This window comes from Balaenoptera physalus, assembly GCF_965194825.1.
Source record: "Balaenoptera physalus genome assembly, chromosome: X".
In the NCBI taxonomy this organism is placed as follows: Eukaryota; Metazoa; Chordata; class Mammalia; order Artiodactyla; family Balaenopteridae; genus Balaenoptera; species Balaenoptera physalus.
This window is the reverse complement of record NC_138903.1, coordinates 51,393,494-51,417,108: the sequence shown is the minus strand read 5'-3', so window position 1 is coordinate 51,417,108 and position 23,615 is coordinate 51,393,494. Positions and strand designations below refer to the sequence as shown.

Here is a 23,615-nt window from a genome sequence, read left to right as displayed (position 1 = left end):
CCAGACAATAAAAATTACCTAGATTGTGTCAAGATGGCAGACGAAGCACAAGCGCATTTCTTCTGTCCTACCTCAAATCCCTTTAAATGGCAGGAAAGGCAGGTTTCCGTATACAGAGAATAACATCCGAAGGGCACAGGGGGAAAAGAAAAGGGGAATTCTTGGAAGATGGAATGCAGATGGGGCAGGGGCACTGAGGTGGGGGTGGGGTAGGGGTGGGGGAAACGGGGGTCCTGAACTTGAGAGTGGGGGCAAAGCAGTCGGGGTGGGGAGTTGTGGGCAAGGCAAGGCGGCTCCAGATTTTGGAAAGGGGGTAGGGGCGGGAGATGGAAACACCTCCCAGACCCAGGGCAGAGGTGGGCTTGAGAGTGGCGGGGGCGGGGAGGGTGGCAGTGTTTGGCAGGAAGGGGAGGCCTCTCTCCTGGCAGGAAGCTGCGCGACGGTAAGAGGGAGGAGACTGCGGCTGCGGCAGCGGCTTCTGGGATACCGATGTGGCGGAGGGGCCGTCACCGCCAACAAGTAGGTGGAGGGCCCGCGAGCCCGGTGTTGGAGACACTGCCGCCATCCTTTTCTCCTGGCCTGCTGTCCTCCTAGACACGCTCGTCGCCTAAGGATCCCCCCCCTCCCAGCTCTTGCAAACTCCGAACTCGTCGCCTGCTGATTCTCTTTCACCACAGGTTCACAGCGGAGGCAGCAGTGAGCTGTCCGATTTGGACACGTGAGGCCTGCGATCCCCGGAATTGGGGAGGTGGGCGCTGGACTAGAGAATCGGAGGATGCGGGTTGGTGTGTGCCAGGAGGGAAGACTGGGGTGTGTGCTGGGACAGGAGATGAGGGAGACTGACAAGGGTGATTTGGGGACGGGAGGGTGGGGGTAGGGGGAGCCGAAGAGCACCTGGATGGTATAAAAAGGTGGCCCCAGAAAGAGAAATAGATTTGTTCTGGGCACCCAGCGGCAAAATGGGGATGACCAGGAAGAGATATGAAGGAGAGGTGAACAACAGGCAGAAGCCATGGGAATGGGAGGCAAAACAGATGAAGAGCAGATGGCAATGAGCAGGGGAAAAGGGGACTATGTAAGTGCAAATGGAGAGACAGGGTGGGAGCTAATAAATGGTGAATATCTGTTAGGTGTGGGGACCGCAGTATGGTAACAGGATAAGGCATTAGCCAAAGGAACCTGCTCCCTGTTGCTGGGGCCTCAACCACCAAAACCATCATCTCTCCAACCCTCCAGCACAGCCAAATAAGTTTGAAGGGAGGACACTGTAGGCAAGCATCCAATAGTATTTTGATAGCCAGCATCCCTGCTGGACACGTGAATAACATGGGCGGTAATACATATACCTGGTGCCCAGGGAATTTGCAATGCAGAGAAAAAAATCTCACACTATAGAACACTACATGTTTCTCCCTAGCCTCTTCCTCCCCCTGCAGGTATGAAGACCCCTCACAAAAAGGCAGCTGCAGGGCAGCAAACCAGGGAAATTGTCGATGGCCACAACGGGTCTGCAAGTATGAGGAAGAAAAAGACTTCTCAAAAGAAGCAGAGAGGCAGACCTTTCTCCCAGTCCCGCAGGAACATCGTGGGCTGCAGAATTTCACACGGATGGAAGGAAGGCAATGAGAGCATCACCCAGTGGAAAGGAACCGTTCTGGATCAGGTGCCTATAAATCCTTCTCTTTATCTGGTGAAATATGATGGAATTGACTGTGTCTATGGACTGGAACTTCAGAGAGATGAAAGGATTTTAAAGCTTAAAATCCTTCCTGATAAGGTGCCATTTTCTCGAGTCAGAGATGTGCACCTTGCAAACACCATAATTGGTAAAGCTGTGGAACATATGTTTGAGGGTGAACATGGTTCCAAGGATGGATGGAGGGGGATGGTCTTAGCCCAAGCACCCATCATGAAAGCCTGGTTTTATATTACCTATGAGAAAGATCCTGTCTTGTACATGTACCAGCTTTTAGATGATTATAAAGAAGGTGACCTCCATATCATGCCAGAGTCCAGTGAGTCTTCAAAAGACAGGGAGCCAGAAGGAGTTATAGATGGCCTCATAGGTAAACATGTAGAATATACCAAAGAAGATGGCTCCAAAAGGACAGGCAAAGTCATTCACCAAGTTAAAGCCAAGCCTTCTGTTTATTTCATCAAGTTTGATGATGATTTCCATATCTATGTCTATGATTTGGTGAAAAAGTCTTAACTGTTAGGGTAAACTTTATCACATGTGTGAAGACAAATGTATGATTTGGAGACACACAGAAAATGTTGCTTTCACTGTACTGAAAGCATAGGGATCCCTAATAACCCATCATATTTGCCAGAATAGCTGTTGTTTTGTCCTGAAAAATACAAATTTATGTGGCCATGACACGCTGTGTGTAAGGAATTTGTCATGTTGAAACGATTGGGTGTGTTTGGTGGATGGGGCATGAAAGGAAGGAACAGCTGTAAATTCAGGCTGTGAATAAAGTTCAGCTAGTATCATAATCAGTCATCTAAAAATGGAATAGGACTTAGCTGGTCTGGTCTAGGGAAGGGGGAGGAGAAGGAAGTAGAGATGGGCTGTGGGGGAAGGGAGAAGGGGTGGTGGTTGCTTAGGAGGAGGTAGGGAGGCGTCAGAAATGGAGAGGCTCCCTAGCAGGAGGGATGACCTAAGAGGGGGAGGCACCCAACAGGGAAGGGGTGAAAAATAACAGAGGGAGAGTGAGATCTTGAGGCTTAGAGGGAAACAGACAGAATAAATTGAGTAGAGAGGGACACAAAGACGTTTAGAAGAGATCCAGAGCAAGGGAGAGAAAGATGAAGTTGGCAGAGATCTGGGGAGAGGCTAAAAGGATACTCAAATGGATGTCTATGCATGAGTGAGGGGCCAAAAGGGGAGGGTCACCAAGGAAGGAGGAATTCTAAGATGAAAGACTGACAGAGAGAGTGAGAATACAGAAAACAATATAGGGAGTGGGGCCCATGAGAGATGGGAAGACCCAAGGAAAAATAGAACTTCTGGCAGTATCGAAATTGCCCTCCCTAGCTCTGTGCACAAAGGAGGTGGCAACAGTCAAAGAAACCAGATGGATTGGAGCTTCCCTAGAAGGACATTTTGACAGGAATGTCTCAAGAGTTAAGCAGGAGCCAAGTTTATACCTAAAAAGCTTTTATAATATCAGGGAGTTCATGCCACACCTGCTGAACAGAACCCCAACCCTCAGCCTAAACACCCTAACATGGCACTCCATAACAGGGGCCTGTGGGCAGCTTCCTCATATTTTCCAGAGGACCCAAGAGCAGTAAATCTCAGACCTGAAGGCCTTGGTTCCCTTACCCTACACTGAATAAACGATTCTTGTGGGGAATGGGTCAGTGGGGTGCTCAGAACTTAAGCGATGTGCCACCTTGCATTTGGATAGCATTTTATCCAGAAAAATGGAAACTTGCTAAACCCAGGTACAGCACTCTCCTCACTGTTCTTCCTCCTCCTGGACTATACCTGGCCTCCTTACAGAGGAGGGGCATCAGAGGATTGAGCTTAATGTTTCTCTGCCGGGCATGGGGAATACTTGACTGTCCATGCTTCTCTCAGCAGTTGCCTGAAACCATAGGTGGCCCCACCCAGTGCCTCACCAGATGGAGGTCTGCTGCCTCCAGAAGCCCCATTCTGGCTATATCCCGACAAAGCCAGTGGCTACTGACCTTTCACAGGTACCTCCTGACCAGTCTTGCCCACTTCACGCACACGGGGAGCTGTGATGGAAATTTGTGCAGCTCTATTTCCAGGTGAGATAGATGGCATGTGCAGTTCGGCGGGGAGTTGTAACTTTGTATAACTAAGTCCTTTGACTGTATGGTGCCACATAGGTGTGTGGTAACCCCCAATAAATTCCCTTAGAGATACAATGTCCCAACACATGGGTCTTTGTCCTTCTTTCCTTTCCCTGGTCCAGCTGTGGAAGTTTCCTTCAAAACCCTCTCTCTGGTTTTCCCACTCCACACTTCACTGAAATATACCCCTACCCTCAAAGAAACAGTTCTGGTGACTCCCCACTGCCCAGGCTTCCTTAACTCCAGGCATAGCAGGGAGAGGGGGAGGCAGGGGGCTTCCAGGAGTTGAAAGAAGTTGGTAATTCCAGTTCATTCTCTCCACCCAACACGGCCTGAAGCTGTTTGCCTCAAGAATTACACAAGGCAAGCCCACCTCACCAGAACAGGGATAAGTTTTCTTTCATACATCACATAATTCAGGTTAGCAAACACCTGCAGGCCACTCATGGGCCAATTTCAACCCGCTGTCATATTTTGCTTGATCGTCATGTTTTTATCATTCTCCATTTTAAAATTAGCTACTCAGACATTTGGGGGATTTCACATTTCAAAAATCCACATTTCTGGCTTACCTGAAAAAATAAAAACAAAAACAATAGACCAAGGATTAGGGCCCACATTCCAACAAGGATACAAGCAGCTGGCTCTGAGGAAGGGCTCAGCCATTTTAGACTCAGAATGCTCTCTCAAGGGGGCCACACCCCCAGTTGGCCTGCTTTGCTCTAATAAAATGCCCAGTTGTCTCCTGGAGGCACTTGCATTGGTAGTTTTGGGGCTAGACCCAGGAATAACTGCCTAGCCCCCTTTTGGCTTACTTTAACTCCATTTGCTTTTTAATTTATTTGCTCTATCTTCATCTCACCAATACTTACTTTAGGTGGTTTCTCTTCCAGGCAGTCTTCTAGACACAGGTCCTTATGATATGGTTATAAACAAAAGAAACAAATAAATAATCTTATCTTCATGGAACTTTCATATTAGTGTGGGATATAGACAGTAGCCAAGAGACAATAAGTAAAATATAAAGTATTTTCAAAGTGATAAGTGTTAAGAAGGAAAAAATAAAGCAAAGAACAGGGGGACTGAAATTCCAGGGAGGAGGCTGAAGAGAGGGCCTCACTGAGAGCTTTGTTTTTGAGTAAAGATCGGAAGGCAATGAGAGAACTGGTCCTGTGGCTGTCTGGGGAAGGAGCATTCCAGGTAGCGGGACAGCAAGTGTTGAGGTCCCAAGGCAGGAGTAGGCCTGGCATGTTCAAGGAACACTGAGGATACCAGCATGGCTGGAGCTGACTAAGCAAGGTAGAGAATATCAGGAAGTGAGTTCAGACAGATGATGGAGATCTGGGAGAAGTAGATAGCTTGGCGCCTTGGAGGGTCTAGAATGGAATTTGACTTTTACAGTGTGTGTGGTGGGGAGTCATTCAAGTATTTCCAGCAGAGGCTGGGTATGATTTGTTTTATATTTTTCATAGGATAATTCTGGAAAGTCTGGAGTGTAATCTGTTTGTGGTCAAGGTTGGGAAAAGGGAGATAAAATATACCAATTAAACAGAGTAGAGACCTAAAAATAGATTTACGTATAGGAAACATATCATAATAGAGGTGATATTTCAGATGAATGATGAAAAGACATTTTATTCAATAAATGGTGCTCCATTAATCTGTTTCCCATATGGCAAAAAAATAAGTGTAAGTCCCTTCATTGCATCCTACACACAAAAGAAATTCCTCATGGAAAAATGTTAATGATTAAATTTAGAAGGTAATATTTATAAAAATTTTAGTATAAGATGGAAGTGAGTGGGGTTTTTTCCCCTATGGAAATGCGAAAGATTTATTTTACAGGCAAAAAATGTGCAAGTAATGAAGGGAAAGTTTGATATGTTTATTTTAAAATATGCAAGCCCCAAATATCAAAAATCATCATATACCAAGTGGAGTCAATGAGATAAGGTTCCAAACTGTGATAGTTAAAATGAATTAAATAAAAATATATTCAGTGAGAAAATAATAGAGTCCATAGAACACTTGGTAAAATATATGAATAGGGAATTCACAAATAGATCACAGTCAAAAAATATACATTACTTTGATCTGCTGCCCATTACCTTATTGTATCTTGTCCATAATATGTCATCTTCTAACATACTACATAGTGTACTTAGTTAATATGTTTATTCTTTCCCTACCAGAATGTAAACCCTGAAAGTGCATGAGTTTTCTTCCTTAGAAGAGTATCTGGCATACTGAAAGTGTGTAATAAACATTTGTTAACTATATGAATCTCATCAGTAACTAAGAAAATGAAAATTAAAGTAACATGATCTCACACACGTTAGATCAGCTACACATGTGAAGTTTGAAAATACATATTGAGCAGTTAAACAAGTGGGAGATCCTATACACTCTAGGTGAGAGTTTGTCGGAGAGAAATTTGCCATTATCTAGTGATAGCCTAGATAGAAGATGGCATATTTCCAGCAATTTCATTCTTATATATTGTTGGAAGGCAATTCTGCGTGTGTCGCACATGTTACTGTACATCTGGCAAACAAAACACTGAGAATTCTTTCTTTTGAGATGTCTTTTGAAAGATGTTTGAGTGGTAAACAGCTTTGGAAGATAGAGACAGTATCTCTCTCTGAAGTAAAAAGCAGGATTGTTTAGAGTCTTTGGAAGATAGTGATTCCCTCTGGAACAAAGGGCAGGAATGCTTACTCCAATATAATAAAGATAATGTCTCTTTCAAGAGCAAAGGAAAGGAATGCTTACTGCTCAATATAAAAGTTTGAGGTTCCCAAACTTATGTTTCCTCCTTTGTAATGCAACTTACTTTATATGTATGTGTCACGTAACCATTCTTCATCACCCTGTAGGAAGTGGGACTCATGCTTATAGGGTAAAAACACTGATTCAGGCTATTTTTATTACTGTGAATAATAAACTATCCTTTGTCTCTGACCAAAAGTCTCATATATTCTACTGGCACCCAAGAAACTGTGGCTGGTAACTTGTTAGCTCACAAATATGGTAAAATTTCATAATCTTCACTCTTCTTGATACTTGTAGCAATGAGGATAAAATGCTGACAGAGACATGGCTTTCTGTAAGAGGAAGAATGAGGACCTCACGAACCAGTTAATGGAATTTGAGGGTAATTTATGAGAATTGATGGCGAATGTACAGATCAACTATGCATAAATAGTCCTTCATCTTTTAATGAGGTGGAATTGGGGAATTAGTTGCAGGATGAGAGCTGAGGGCTCCCTGTCCCCAACGGGGTCAAAGGTCATATGCACCTGTCTGAGTATGATGGGAAATATTGGCAAAGGGAAGTAGTGTCAAACTTCTGTGGGCCTGTTAGATATGGATGGTCAAGTCACTATTTTACCTAGACCTCTGGAAAAAAATGGCATCAAAAATGAGCTAATGGGGATTGGGCTGGGTTTAAGGTGGGAAAAGGAAGCGAGTATGACCTTCTGAGTGAAACCTTTTGGGCCAATTCTGTGCACTCTAGTTTTTACCTCTAATCTGAATATATAGTGGGAACAGATACTTGTATTTCTCTGCCCCATAAGTGCCAGATGAAATTCAGCCACATGTAGAGGAGTATTAGTGAGGTGCATAAATCATTCTCCCACCAACCTCCCTGTCCCCTTCTGGGTGCAGAGAATCCCAAGAGGAAAAAAAAAATCACAGCCCAGATTTAAAGAAGTGAAGGAAACATAGGTGGTAAGAAGTTCAAGGACAGCCATGTGCAAAAAGTTGCAGCCTTAGAGAGGGTTATTGTCAAATTCACTTGTTTCTCCTATACTCTCAGCTGTTGCAGACAATGTGACTCTAGTTGAATCCATTACACAGGCGAATGGTACATGGTACACTTTTAAATGTTGACAACACCTTCTTTCCCATATTACTGACATCTGAAGATCAAGATCTTTTAGCATTCAGGTGAAAAGGTCTCCAATATATGTTTCTTGTACTTCTTCAGGGTTACTTAAACTCCACTGGCGTTTGCCAAACTTGGATAGGTCAGAATTTAGAACAAGTGCTTCTACACTCTGATTTCCAAAATTTTCACTATATACTTGATATCCTGATGGTTGATAGTCAGAAGCCTTAGTCTCAACTGCCCAGGCTAGAAAGAGTGGCTGAAAGTCCCCAACAAAATTCAAGAGTCTGCTTACTAAGTAATGTTTCTCAGTAGTATGTGGGCAGATTTATAATATTCAGTCCTTCAAGCAGTCAAAGAAAAATTGTCTTTTAAACCCCCTCCCCACCAAAAAGGAGGCCCAGCAGCTAACTGCATCCTCTGGATATTGAAAACTGTGATTGCTTGGACATCGTATTTGGTTCTTTATATCAGGTACTCACAAATAAGCATCTTTAATTGTGGCCCAAAACAACATTCTGCTGTGGATATTGTCCAACAAACTGTCATACTCTCTACCTTTGGGGCCCCACAACTATAATGACCCCTTTGAGATATAAGTCTCTGGGATTGATGACTATCCAATTGGAATCACTAACAAAGGGAAGCAATATCTGTCTGTTTGCAGATAGCCAACATTAATAAAATTTTTAAAACATTCACGACAATGCTGTCTTTTGTGTAGATATAACCATATACTAAAAGCATAATAACATATGAATAACATATGAATGAAAATAATTGGCCTAGAAAAGGGCCCTCACCAGAATCCAACCATGCTGAGTTCCATGCTCAGTTTCTTGGACTTCCAGCCTACAGAACTGTAAGAAATAAGTTTCTGTTGCTTATATGACACACACTTTATGGTATTTTGTTATAGCAACCTAAATTGACTAAGATATATAATATATACTTACAATGGAATATTACTCAGTAAGAAAAGGGAATAAAGTTCTAATAGATGCTGCAATGATAATGAACCATAAAAAAGCTGTGCTAAGTGAGAAAAGCCAGACAGAAAAGGACAAATACTATATGACTTCATTTGTAAGGATTATCTGAATAGGCAAATTCAGAGAGACAGTAAGTTAACAATGATTAAAAGGCAATTTTTATGTTCTATAAATTTTATCACAATAAAAAGAGGTTAATAGTAAAGGCATCCATGAAATGGCAAAGTAAACACCTCCAAAAGTTTGCCCGTACATAAAGGCAATATCAGCAAAAGTTATCAGAATCAACATTTTGAGAGCTCTGGAAATTAATCAAAGGCTTGCAGCAACCCAGGGAATATTTTGTTAAGAAAAATAAATGAATCTCAGTAAGAACAGTGAGCGTCATGGTATTATAAATTATCCCAATCTAATCTCTCAGTCTCCAGTCCTCAGTACCTTGAACAATAACAGGCCACATTCTGAGTATAGGAAAGAGCAGAATGAGGCTGGATCTTCCCCCAAAAAGACATAATTTGACTTGTTTGGTGGTTCCATTGAAGATGTCAATCAAAAGACTTGTTTTTATTCTACCTCACTAAAACTTATCCAATACTAATAGCTTCTGGGGAGGCGGGGAGAACATTTGTTCAATGTTTTAAGAGCACAGCTGCCTGAGTCAATGGATAACAGTTTGAGGCAAACGATAGACTAAATAAAATAAATGAGGAATGAAGTGTCCTTAGGGGCTTTGAAAATCTCTGACATATTCCTGGGGATATGGAAAGACACCTTCATGTGTAGGGCTTTGTGCATGATCAGGAAAGACGTTATTCCCCTAAACTCTCGTTTATGGTGGACCTTTAGGCTCTCTGAAAGCAGTAAGTGAAGGCTAAGGCAGAGTGGTAAACTACCTGGTTCTATATATGCCAACATACACAAAGAGACTGGGAGACTTATTGGTAACAAGTGATTAAGGTTTAATCAGATTATTTGTTGACAGATTACTTGTTGACTGCTAAGCTCATTGAATCTGAGACTTCAATAGACATACATGAAAAAGTACAAATATTACAGAATTAGTTCAGAAAAGTCATGAAACAAACAACAACTATTATAACGAAGAGCAATAAAACAAACCTTGGGGATGGGGGAGAAACATAATTCTAACATTGCCATATTATGTTATTTTAAATATCCAGTTCTCAAACAAAAATACAAAACATGTAAGAAATAAGAAGGTATATACCATATACAAGAAAAAGAGCAATCGGTATAAACTGTCCCTGAGGAAGGGAAAAGATTGGACTTAAAGACATAAATCAGCTATTTTAAAAATATTCAGAGGAGGAGACTGGCCAAGATGGTAGAGTAGAAAGACCCTGAGTTCACCTCCTCTCACAAGCCCACCAAAATCACAAATATTTGCAGAACAACCATGAATGAAAAAGACTGGAACCTACCAGAAAAGATATTCTACAAGTAAAAACATAAAGAAGGAAGCAAAAGGAGACAGGTAGGAGGGGTAGACTTGCAATATAATCAAGTCCACACCCCTGGGTGGGTGACCTACAAAATGAAGAATAATTATATTACAGAGGTTCTCCCACAGGATGAGAGTTATAAGCCTCATGTCAGGCTCCCCAGCACAGGGGGTCCTGCACCAGGAAGACAAGCCCACAGAGCAGGCCAGTGGGGCTTAATTTCAGGAGTCTCACAGGAATAGGGGAAATAGAGACTTTACTCTTAAAGGGTACACACAAATCTCAAATGCACCAAGACTCAGGGCAAAAGCAGTAATTTGATAAGAGCCTGGGCCAGACCTACCTGCTGGTATTGGAGAATCTCCTGGAGAGGCAGAAGGAGAGGGTAGCTGTGGCATACCCTGGGGACATAGACACTGGTGCAGCCAAATTGGGGAACATTCTACCACATGAACACTGCTGCTAGATGCTGCCACTTTGGGATCCTGCCTCTAGCTCATTAGCACCAAGACCTGGCCCCACCCAACAGCCTATAAGTGCCAGTGCTGGGACACCTCAGGCCAGCCAACTAAAAGGGCAGGAACACAGTCCAAACCATCAGCAGACAGGTTTCCTAAAGAATTCCTGGGCCCACAGCTGCCTCTAGACACATCTCTAGACATAACCATGCCCACCAGAGGATCAAGACCCAGCTCCACTCATCAGTGGGCAGACAACATCCCTGCCCTCCAGGAACCCTGCATGAGCCCCTAGAACAGCCTCACTGAGCAGGGGACAGATATCAGATGCAAGAAAACCATGATACGGCAGCCTGCAAACCCAGGCCACCCACAGAGGCCAGACCTACCCTGGGACCAGATGGACCCTGGCCCTGACACTAGCAGTCCAACACAAGCTTTGGGACACCCCAGACAACATACCTAACCATGTTAGGAACCACCCCCAAAACCAACTATCTGAAAGAAGCTCTGGGATTCCTAGGTCCCTAGGTCCTGCAGCCAGACTCCAGGATCAGCTCTGTGTGCCAGTAGTCCAGCACTAACCCAAGGACCTGACTTTACCTGCCAGTGGGCAGGCAACAACCCTGGAGTCTTCAGAACACAGAATCCACAAACCAAGGAGCCGGCACTAGCACAAGGACCCCCTAGGGTTCTGCAGAAAGCCTCCTCAAGACCAGGCTCTAAAACAGCAGCTAGCAGCAACAACATAAGGCAAGCCCTGGCAACAACTAGGTTAGGGGCCAACCAAGCCTTCTGGACTGTGCAGACAGTAAGCCTGCCACAACAGAGGGACCTATGCAGCCCTCTTACAGGGGACACTTTGAGCATATAGGTGAGTGACAAGAGGGGAAGTAAGCTGCTGGGGTGCATAAGACGTCTCCTAAACAGGCAAATTCTCCAAAGTCAAAAAACATAACTAACACACCACATACATAAAAATACAAATAGTAACTTAGACAAAAAGAAGTGTAGAGTACTATGTTCCACATGAAGGAATAAGAAAAAAGATAACCCAGAAGAAAAACTAACTGAAGTGCAGATAGACAATCTACCTGGGAAAGAGTTCAGGGTAGTTATCAGAAAGATGATCAAAGAACTCAGGAGAAGGCTGGATGCACAGAGCAAGAAGTTAGAAGTTTTTAACAAGAGAAAATATAAACAACAACCAAACAGAGATGAAGAATACAGTAACCAAATGAAAAATACACTAGAAGGGGGGCTTCCCTGGTGGCACAGTGGTTGAGAATCTGCCTGCCAATGCAGGGGACACGGGTTCGAGCCCTGGTCTGGGAAGATCCCACAGGCCATGGAACAACTGGGCCCGTGAGCCACGATTACTGAGCCTGTGCGTCTGGAGCCTGTGCTCTGCAACAAGAGAGGCCGCGATAGTGAGAGGCCCGCGCACCACGATGAAGAGTGGCCCCTGCTTGCCACAACTAGAGAAAGCCCTCGCACAGAAACGAAGACCCAACACAGCCAAAAATAAATAAATAAATAAATTTAAAAAATAATCTGTTTGTACTTTAAAAAAAAATACACTAGAAGGAATCAGAAAAAAAGAAGAAAAGAATGAAAAGAAATTACGGGCACGTTGAGAGACTTCTGGAAAAACATCAAGTGCACTAATATTTTCATTATAGGGGTCCCAGAAAGAAAAGAGAGAGAAAGGGCCTGAGAAAATATATGAAGACATACTAGCTGGAAACCTCCCTAACCTGGGAAAGGAAACAGTAACTCAAATCCAGGAAGCTCAGAGAGTCCCAGACAGGTTTGAACTAAGAGGAAAAAACCAAGACACATTATAATTGAAATGACAAAAGTGAAAGTCAAAGAGAGAATATAAAAAACATCAAGGATAAAGCAACAAATAATATACAAGGGAGACAAGAAACCTCAGATCAATTCTGATGTTGCAAATGGACCTGCTTCCCTGCTAGCAACATTTCCAAAAGGCTCAACAGTTCACCAGTCCTCTGATTTTAAAGGAAAGGCAGAAGGGAGCAAAAACAATAGGGCTGTGTGAGGCTTGGAAATAGCAAATGATGTATAAAAGATGCTCAACCAGCGACGGCTGTGTTTCCAATGTGCAGAGCCACAGGCTGAAAACCCCATGACATGCTTAATGTTGAGAGTGAAAATGGCACCCTCTTACACACAGTCTTGAATCCAGACCATGTTACAGTAAGTGACAACCCAGTGAGTTCTTGGAACTCTGAAATAGCCGTGTTGCTGATGGGGTCTTGGTGCTCCGGCCTGGTGTCAGGCCTGAGCCTCTGAGGTGGGAGAGCCAAGTTCAGGACATTGGACCACCAGAGACCTCCCAGCCCCACGTAATGACAATCGGTGAGAGCTCTCCCAGAGATCTCCATGTCAAACAAGACACAGATCCACCCAGCAGCCAGCAAGGTACAGCGATGGACACCCCATGCCAAACAACTAACAAGACAGGAACACAACCCCAACCATTAGCAGAGAGGTTGCCTACTATCTACATACTATGCTGCAATACTATGTTTGCAGACACCCCAAGACATGAAACTGCCCACTAGAAAGACAATATCCAGCCCCACCCACCAGAACAAAGACACCAGTCCCCTCCACCAGGAAGCCTATACCACAAGCCACTGAACCCACTGGGGGCAGACACCAAAAACAATGGAAACTACGAACCTGCAGATTTTGAAAAGGAGACCACAAACACAGTAAGTTAAACAAAATGAGAAGACAGAGAAATATGCAGCAGATGAAGGAGCAAGGTAAAAACCCACCACACCAAACAAATGAAGAGAAAATAGGCATTTTACCTGAATAAGAATTCAGAGTACTGATAATAAAGATGATCCAAAATCATGGAAATAAAATGGAGGAAACACAAGAAACGTTTAACAAGGAACTAGAAGAACTAAAGAGCAAACAAACAATGATGAATAACACAATAAATGAAATTTAAAATGATCTAGAAGGAATCAATAGCAGAATAACTGAGGCAGAAGAATGGATAAGTGACTTGGAAGATAAAATAGTGGAAATAACTACTGCAGAGCAGAATAAAGAAAAAAGAATGAAAAGAATTGAGGACAGTCTCAGAGAGCACTGGGATAACATTAAATGCACCAACATTCGAATTATAGGGGTCCCAGAAGAAGAAGAGGAAAAGAAAGGGAATGAGAAAATATTTGAAGAGATTATAGTTGAAAACTCCCCTAATATGGGAAAGGAAATAGTCAGTCCACAGAGAGGCATATACAGGATATATCCAAGGAGAAACATGCTAAACCACATATTAATCAAGCTATCAAAAATTAAATAAAAAGAAAAAATATTAAAATCAGCAAGGGAAAAGCAACAAATAACATACAAGGGAACCCCCATAAGGTTAACAGCTGAACATTCAGCAGAAACTCTGCAAGCCAGAAGGGAGTGGCAGGACATATTTAAAGTGATGAAAGGGAAAAACCTACAACCAAGATTACCCTACCCAGCAAAGATCTCATTCAGATTCAATGCAGAAATTAAAATTTTACAAATAAGCAAATGTCAAGAGAATTCAGCACCACGAAACAGCTTTACAAAAAAATGCTAAAGGGACTGCTGTAGGCAGGAAACACAAGAGAAGGAGAAGACCTACAATAACAAACACAAAACTATTAACAAAATCATAATACGAACACACATATCAATAACTACCTTAAATGTAAATGGATTAAATGCTCCAACCAACAGACATAGACTGGCTGAATGGATAAAAAAAAAAAAAAAACACCCGTATATATGTTGTCTACAAGAGACCCACTTCAATCCTAGGGACAGATGCAAACTGAAAGTGATGGGATGGGAAAAGATATTCCATGCAAATGGAAATCAAACGAAAGCTGGAGTAGCTATTCTCATGTCAGACAAAATAGACTTTAAAATAGACTATTACAAGACACAAAGAAAGACACTACATAATGATCAAGGGATCATCCAAGAAGAAGATATAACAAATGTAAATGTATATGCACTCAACATAGGAGCACCTCAATACATAAGGCAAATGTTAACAGCCATAAAGGGGGAAATCAACAGTAAAACAAAAATAGTATGGAACTTTAACACCCCACTTTCACCAATGGACAGATCATCCCAACTGAAAATAAATAAGGAAACAAACTTCAAACAACACATTAAACAAGATGGACTTAATTGATTTTTATAGTACATTCCATTCGAAAATAACAGAATACACTTTCTTCTCCAGTGCTCATGGAACATTCTCCAGCATAGATCATATCACGGGTAACAAATCAAGACTCCATAAATGTAAGAAAATTGAAATTGTATCAAGTATATTTTCTGACCACAACGCTTTGAAACTAGATATAAATTAGAGACAAAAAAAACACTGTAAAAAATACACACACGGAGGCCAAACAATACACTAATAAATAAGCAAGAGATCGCTGAAGAAATCTAAGATGAAATAAAAAAAAATACCTAGAATCAAACGACAATGAAAACAGGATGGCCCAAAACCTATGGGATGCAGCAAAAGCAGCTTTTTTTTTTTTAAACATCTTTACTGGACTATAATTGCTTTACAATGGTGTGTTAGTTTCTGCTATATGACACAGTGAATCAGTTATACATATACATATACCCCATATCTTTTCCCTCTTGCGTCTCCCTCCCTCCCACCATCCCTATCCCACCTCTCTAGGTGGTCACAAAGAACAGAGCTGATCTACCTGTGCTATGCGGCTGCTTCCCACTAGCTATCTATTTTATATTTGGTAGTGTATATATGCCCATGCCACTCTCTCACTTTGTCCCAGCTTATCCTTCCCCCTAACCATGTCCTCAAGACCATTCTCCAGTAGGTCTGCGTCTTGATTTCCGTCTTGCCCCTAGGTCTTTCATGACAATTTTTATTTTTTTTATTTTCTTATTTTTTTAGATTCCATATATATGTGTTAGCATACGGTATTTGTTTTTCACTTTCTGACTTACTTCACTCTGTATGCTAGACACTAGGTCCATCCACCTCACTACAAATAACTCAATTTTGCTTCTTTTTATGGCTGAGTAATATTCCATTCTTTATATGTGCCACATATTCTTTATTCATTCATCTGTCAATGGACAGTTAGGCTGCTTTCATGTCCTGGTTATTGTAAATAGAGCTGCAATGAACATTATGGTACATGACTCTTTTTGAATAATGGTTTTCTCAGGGTATATGCCCAGTAGTGGGATTGCTGGGCAATATGGTAGTTCTATATTTAGATTTTTAAGGAACCTCCATACTGTTCTCAATAGTGGCTGTATCAAATTATATTCCCACCACAGGTGCAAGACAGTTCCCTTTTCTCCACACCGTCTCCAGCATTTATTGTTTGTAGATATTTTGATGATGGCGATCCTGACCGGTGTGAGATGATATCTCATTGTAGTTGTGAGTTACATTTCTCTAATGATTAATGATGTTAATCATTCTTTCATGAGTTTGTTGGCAATCTGTATATCTTCTAAGGAGAAATGTTTATTTGCGTGTTCTGCTCATTTTTGGATTGGGTTGTTTGTTCTTTTGATATTGAGCTGCATGAGCTGCTTGTAAATTTTGGAGATTAATCTTTTGTCAGTTGCTTCATTTGCTAATATTTTCTCCCATTTTTAGGGTTGTCTATTCCTTTGTTAATGTTTTCCTTTGCTGTGCAAAAGCTTTCAACTTTCATTAGGTCTCATTTATTTACTTTGCTTTTATTTCCATTTTTCTAGCAGGTGGGTCTAAAAGGATCTTAATGTGATTTATGTCATAGAGTGTTCTGCCTATGTTTTCCTCTAAGAGTTCTATAGTAGCTGGCCTTACATTTAGGTCTTTAATCCATTTTGAGTTTATTTTTGTGTATGGTGTTAGGGAGTGTTCTAATTTCATTCTTCTACATGTAGTTGTCCAGTTTTACCAGCACCACTTATTGAAAAGGATGTCTTTTCTCCACTGTATATTACTGCCCCCTTTATCAATGATAAGGTGACCATATGTGTGTGGGTTAATCTCTGGGCTTTCTATCCTGGTCCATTGATTTATATTTCTGTTTTTGTGCCAGTATCATACTGTCTTGATTACTGTAACTTTGTAGTATAGTCTGAAGTCAGGGAGCCTTATTCCTCCAGCTCCGTTTTTCTTTCTCAACATTGCTCTGGCTATTTGGGGTCTTTTGTATTTCCATACAAATTGTGAAATGTTTTGTTCTAGTTCTGTGAAAAATGCCATTGGTAGTTTGATAAGGATTGCACTGAATCTGTTGATTGCTTTGGGTAGTATAGTCACTTTCACAATGTTGATTCTTCCAATCCAAGAACATGGTATATCTCTCCATCTATTTGTATCATCTTTAATTAATTTCATCACTGTCTTATAATTTTCTGCACACAGGTCTTTTGTCCCTTTAGGGAGGTTTATTCTGAGGCATTTTTTTCTTTTCGTTGCAGTGGTAAATGGGAGTGTTTTTTAATTTCACTTTCAGATTTTTCATCATTAGTGTATACGAAGGCAAGAGATTTCTGTGCATTAATTTTGTATCCTGCTACTTTACCAAATTCATCGATTAGCTCTAGTAGTTTTCTGGTAGCACCTTTAGGATTCTCTATGTATACTATCATGTCATCTGCAAACAGTGACCGCTTTACTTCTTCTTTTCCAATTTAGTTTCCTTTTATTTCTTTTTCTTCTCTGATTGCTGTGGGTGTAACTTCCAGAACTATCTTGAATAATAGTGGTGACAATGGGCAACGTTGTCTCTTCATGATCTTACTGGAAATGGTTTCATTTTTTCAACATTGAGGATGATATTGGCTGTGGGTTTGTCATATATGGCCTTTATTTTGTTGAGGTAAGTTCCCTCTATGCCTACTTTCTGGAGGGTTTTTATCATAACTGGGTGCTGAATTTTTTCGAAAGCTTTCTCTGAATCTACTGAGATGCTCATATGTTTTTTCTCCTTCAATTTGTTGATATGGTATATCACACTGATTGATTTCCGTATATTGAAGAATGCTTGCATTCCTCAGATAAACCCCTCTTGATCATGGTGTATGATCCTTTTAATGTGCTGTTGGATTCTGCTAGTATTTTGTTGAGGATTTTTGCATCTATGTTCAACAGTGATATTGGCCTGTAGTTTTCCTTCTTTGTGACATCTTTGTCTGGTTTTGGTATCAGGGTGATGGTGGTCTTGTAGATTGAGTTTGGGAGTGTTCTTCCCTCTGCAATATTTTGGAAGAGTTTGAGAAGGATAGGTGTTAGCTCTTATCTAAATGTTTGATAGAATTTGCCTGAGAAGCCATCTGGTCCTGAGGTTTTGTTTGTTAGAAGATTTTAAATCATAGTTTCCATTTCAGTGCTTGTGATTGGTCTGTGTATATTTTCTATTTCTTCCTGATTCAGACTCGAAAGGTTGTGCATTTCTAAGAATTTTTCCATTTCTTCCAGGTTGTCCTTTTTATTTGCACATAGTTGCTTTTAGCAATCTCTCATGATCCTTTGCATTTTTTCAGTGTCAGTTGTTACTTCTCCTTTTCCTTTCTAATTCTATTGATTTGAGTCTTCTCTTTTTTTTTCGTGATGCGTCTGTCTAATGGTTTATCAATTTTGTTTATCCTCTCAAAGAAGCAGCTTTTAGTTTTATTGATCTTTGCTATCATTTGCTTTATTTCTTTTTCATTTATTTCTGATCTTATCTTTATGAATTCTTTCCTTCTGCTAACTTTGGGGTTTTTTTTCTTCTTTCTCTAACTGCTTTAGGTGTAAGGTTAAGTTCTTTATTTGAGATGTTTCTTATTTGTTAAGGTAGGATCGTATTGCTGTAAACTTCCCTCTTAGAACTGCTTTTGCTGCATCCCACAGGTTTTGGGACATCGTGTTTTCATTCTCATTTGTTTCTGGGTATTTTTTGATTTCCTTTTAAATTTCTTCAGTGATCTCTTGGTTATTAAGTAGTGTATAATTTAGCCTCTATGTGTTTGTATTTTTTAGAGATTTTCCTGTAATTTATATCTAGTCTCATAGTGTTGTGGTCAGAAAAGATACTTGATATGATTTCAGTTTTTGAAAATTTACCAGGGCTTGATTTGTGACCCAAGATATGATCTATCCTGGAGAATGTTCCATGAGCACTTGAAAAGAAAGTGTATTCTGTTATTTTTGGATGGAATGTCCTATAAATATCAGTTAAGCCAATCTTGTTTAATGTGTCATTTAAAGCTTGTGTTTCCTTATTTATTCTCATTTTGGATGATATGTCCATTGGTGAAAGTGGGGTGTTAAAGTCCCCTTCTATGATTGTGTTACTGTCGATTTTACCTTTATTGGCTGTTAGGATTTGCCTTATATATTGAGGTGCTCCTATTTTGGGTACATAAATATTTACAATTATTATATCTTCACCTTGGATTAATCCCTTGATCATTATATAGTGTCCTTCTTTGCCTCTTGTAGTAGTCTTTGTTTTAAAGTCTATTTTGTCTGATATGAGAATTGCTAGGCCAGTTTTCTTTTGATTTCCATTTGCATGGAATATATTTTTGCATCCCCTCACTTTCAGTCTGTATGTGTCCCTACATCTGAAGAGAGTCTCTTGTAGACAGCATATATACGGGCCTTGTTTTTGTGTCCATTCAACCAGTCTATGTCTTTTGGTTGGAGCATTTAATCCATTTACATTTAAGGTAGTTATTGATATGTGTGTTCGTATTATTATTTTGTTAATTGTTTTGTGTTTGTTATTGTAGGTCTTCTCCTACTCTTGTGTTTCTTGCCTAGAGAATTTCATTTAGCATTTGCTGTGAACCTGGCTGTACGGCACTGAATTCTCTTAGCTTTTGCTTCTCTGTAAATGTTTTAATTCCTTCATCAAATCTGAATTAGATCTCTGCTGGGTAGAGTAATCTTGGTTGTAGGCTTTTCCCTTTCATCACTTTAAATATGTCCTGCCACTCCCTTCTGGATTTCAGAGTTTCTGATGAAAGATCAGCTGTTAACCTTATGGGGAATCCCTTGTATATTATTTGTTGTTTTTCCCTTGCTGCTTTTGATATTTTTTCTTTGTATTTAATTTTTGATACTTTGATTAATATGTGCCTTGGCGTGTTTTTCCTTGATTTACCCTGTGTGGGACTCTCTGTGATTTATCGACTTGATTAACTATTTCCTTTCCCATATTAGAGAAGTTTTCAACTATAATCTCTTCAAATATTTTCTCTGTTTCATTTTGTCTTCTTCTTCTGGGACCCCTATAATTGGAAAGTTGGTGCATTTAATGTTGTCCTAGAAGTATCTGAGACTGTCCTCAATTCTTTTCATTCCTTTTTCTTTATTCTACTCTGCAGTAGTTATTTCCATTATTTTATCTTCCAAGTCACTTGTCCAATCTTCTGCCTAGTTATTCTGCTATTGATCCTTCTAGAGACGTTTTAATTTCATTAATTGTGTTGTTCATCACTGTTTGCTTGCACTTTAGTTCTTCTAGGTCCTTATTAAACGTTTCTTTTATTTTCTCCATTCTATAGCCAAGATTTTGGATCATCTTTCCTATCATTATTCTGAATTCTTATTCAGGTAAAATGCCTATTTCCTCTTCATTTGTTTGGTCTCGTGCATTTTTGCCTTACTCCTTCATCTGCTGTGTGTTTCTCTGTCTTCTCATTTTGCTTGACTTACTGTGTTTGGGATCTCCTTTTCGCATGCTGCAGGTGTGTAGTTCCCATTGTTTTTGGTGTTTATCCCCAATGGCGAAGGTTGGCTCCGTGGGCTTTTTAGGCTTCCTGGTGGAGGGGAACTGTACCTGTGTTCTGGTGGATGAGGCTGGATCTTGTCTTTCTGTCGGGTAGATCCCCGTTTCGTGGTGTGTTTTGGGGTGTCTGTGACCTTATAATGATTTTCGGTAGCCTCTCTGCTAATGGGTGAGGTTGTGTTGATCTCTTGCTAGTTGTTTGGCATAGGGTGTCTAGCACTGTAGGATGCTGTTCATTGAGTGAAACTGGATCTTGGCACTGAGATGGAGATCTCTGTGAGATTTTCGCCATTTGATATTACATGGAGCTGGGAGGCCTCTTGTGGACCAATGTCCTGAACTTGGCTCTCCCACCTCAGAGGCACAGCCCTGATGCCTGGCTGGAGCACCAAGAGCCTGTCATCCACATGGCTCAGAATAAAAGGGAGAGGGGAGGAGCTTCATGACGGCAGGAGAGTAAGATGCGGAGATCACCTTCATCCCCACAAAGACATCAGAAATACATCTACATGTTGAACAGTTCCTACAGAACATCTACTGAATGCTGGCAGAAGACCTCAGACCACCCAAAAGGCAAGAAATTCCACACGTACCTGGGTAGGATAAACGAAAAAAGAAAAAAACAGAGACAAAGAATAGGGACAGGACCTGCACCACTGGGAGGGAGCTGTGAAGGAGGAAAGGTTTCCACACACTTGGAAGCCCCTTTGCAGGGGGTGACTGCAGGTGGTGGAGAGGGGTGCTTTGGAGCCATGGAGGAGGGCACAGTATCAGGGGTGTGGAGGCAAAGCAGAGAGATTCTCTCACAGAGCATTGGTGCTGAGAAGCACTCACTAGCCCAAGAGGCTTATCTGCTCACCCGCCTGGATGGATGCGGGCTGGGAGCTGAGGCATAGGCTTCGGAGTTTGGATCCTAGGGAGTGGACTGTGGTTGGCTGTGGGAACACAGCCTTAAGGGGGCTAGTGCACCACAGCTAGCTGGGAGGGAGTCCAGGAAAAAGCCTGGAGCTGCCGAAGACACAAGAGACATTTTCTTGCCTCTTCATTTAGTGGTGCACAAGGAGAGGGGATTAAGAGCGCCGCTTGAAAGAGCTACAGAGACGGGGGCGAGGAGCTTCTATCAGCATGGACCCCAGAGACGGGCATGAGAGGCTAAGGCTGCTGCAGCAGCTACCCAGAAGCCTGTGTACAAGCTCAGGTCACTGTTCACACCTCCCCTCCTGGGAGCCTGTTCAGCCCCCCACTGCCAGGGTCCCGTGAACCAGGGACAACTTCCCCGGGAGAGTGCATGGTCCACGTCTGGCTGGTGCAACGTCACGCCAGTCTCTGGCACCACAGGCTCCCCCCACATCCGTACCCCTCCTCCCCCCGGCCTGAGTGAGCCAGAGTCCCCAAATCAGCTTCTCCTTTAACGCCGTCCTGTATGAGTGAAGAAGAGATGGCCTCAGACGACCTAAACGCAGAGGCAGTGTCAAATCCAAACCTGAATCCAGGAGCTGTGTGAAAAAAGAAGAGAAAGGGAAATTTCTCCCAGAACCCTCAAGAGCAGCAGATTAAATCTCCACAATCAAATTGATGTACCCTGCATCTGTGGAATACCTGAATAGACAGCGGCTCATAACAATTTGAGGAGGTGGACTTTGGGAGCAACGATATATATATATATTCCCCTTTTTCTCTTTTTGTGAGTGTGTATGTGTATGATTCTGTGTGTGATTTTCTCTGTATACCTTTGCTTTAACAATTATTCCTAGGGTTTTGTCTGTCCATTTTGTTTTGTTTTTTTACTACTTAAAACATTTATTTTTCTTAATGATTGTTTTTTCTTTTTATCTTAATGACTTTATTTTATTTTATTTTACTTTATATTATTTTCTCTTCTTCTTTCTTTCTTTCCTCCCTTTTATTCTGAGCCATGTGGAGGACAGGATCTTGGTGCTCCAGCCAGGCGTCAGGGCTGTGCCACTGAGATGGGAGAGCCAAGTTCAGGACACTGGTCCACAAGAGACCTCCCAGCTCCAGGTAATATCAAACGGCAAAAATCTCCCAGATATCTCCATCCCAAAGTCAAGACCCAGCTCAATTCAACGACCAGCAAGCTACAGTTCTGGACTCCTTAGGCCAAAAATCAAGCAAGACCTGCTATTAACACAGAGGCTGCCAAAAATCATGATAAGGCCACTGACACCCCAAAACACACCACCAGAGGTGGACATGCCCACCAGAAAGACAAGATTCACCTCATCATCCATCAGAACACAGGCACAGGTCCCCTCCACCAGGAAGCCTACACAACCCACTCAACCAAACTTAGCCACAGGGGACAGACCCCAAAAAGAACAGAAACTATGAACCTGCAGCCTGCGATAAGGAGACCCCAAACACAGTAAGTTAAGCAAAATGAGAAGACAGAGAAACACAGAGCAGATGAATGAGCAAGGCAAAAATCCACCAGACCTAACAAATGAAGAGGAAATAGGCAGTCTGCTTGAAAAACAACTCAGCATAATGATAGTAAAGATGATACAAACTGCTGGAAATACAACGGAGAAAATACAAGAAACGTTTAACAAGGACCTAGAAGAAATAAAGGGCAAAGAAACAGAGGTGAACAACACAATAAATGAAATTTAAAATTCTCTAGAAGAGAACAAGGGCAAAATAACTGAGGCAGAGGAACGGAGAAGTGACCTGGAAGATAATATAGTGGAAATAAATACTGCAGGGTAGAATAAAGAAAAAAGAATGAAAAGAAGAGAGGACAGTCTCTGAGACTTCTGAGACAACATTGAACTCACCAAAATTCGAATTATAGGGGTTTCAGTAGAAGAAGAGAAAAAGAAAGGGACTGAGAAAACATTTGAAGAGATTATAGTTGAAAACGTCCCTAATATGGGAAAGGAAATAGTTAATCAAGTCCAGGAAGCACAGAGAGTCCCATACAGGATAAATGCAAGGAGAAACATGCAAAGACACATATTAATCAAACTATCAAAAATTAAATACAAAGAAAACATATTAAAAGCAGCAAGGGAAAAACAACAAGTAAAACATAAGGGAATCCCCATAAGGTTAACAGCTGATCTTTCAGCAGAAACTCTGCAAGCCAGAAGGGAGTGGCAGGACATATTTAAAGTGATGAAAGAGAAAAACCTACAATCAAGATCACT

The 23,615-nt window shown here is 41.5% G+C and overlaps 1 protein-coding gene across 11 annotated transcripts; it reads left to right on the top strand.

The window, feature by feature from the left end:
* The first annotated feature begins 232 nt into the window (after window positions 1-232).
* LOC309651868 (spindlin-2) lies at window positions 233-2,499 on the top strand. 11 transcript variants are annotated; one of them, XM_082445015.1, is made up of 2 exons: window positions 233-519; window positions 1,418-2,499. In XM_082445015.1, the coding sequence occupies exons 1-2, from the start codon at window positions 490-492 to the stop codon at window positions 2,210-2,212; spliced, it is 825 nt and encodes a 274-aa protein (XP_082301141.1). In that variant the 5' UTR covers window positions 233-489; the 3' UTR covers window positions 2,213-2,499. The 11 variants fall into 11 exon arrangements, with proteins under 11 accessions (XP_082301141.1, XP_082301139.1, XP_082301142.1 ...); XM_082445013.1 differs by having other exon boundaries at window positions 234-781; window positions 1,437-2,499; XM_082445016.1 differs by having other exon boundaries at window positions 234-781.
* The last annotated feature ends 21,116 nt before the right edge of the window (window positions 2,500-23,615 follow it).

What these genes read in the sequence shown, in the direction of transcription:
- LOC309651868 (XM_082445012.1), top strand. Translation starts at nt 1,013, where the DNA reads ATGGGAATGGGAGGCAAAACAGATGAAGAGCAGATGGCAATGAGCAGG. An exon ending in GCAGGGGAAAAGGGGACTAT is followed by an intron (nt 1,076 to 1,417) that starts GTAAGTGCAAAT and finishes GTTTCTCCCTAG; the next exon opens with CCTCTTCCTCCCCCTGCAGG.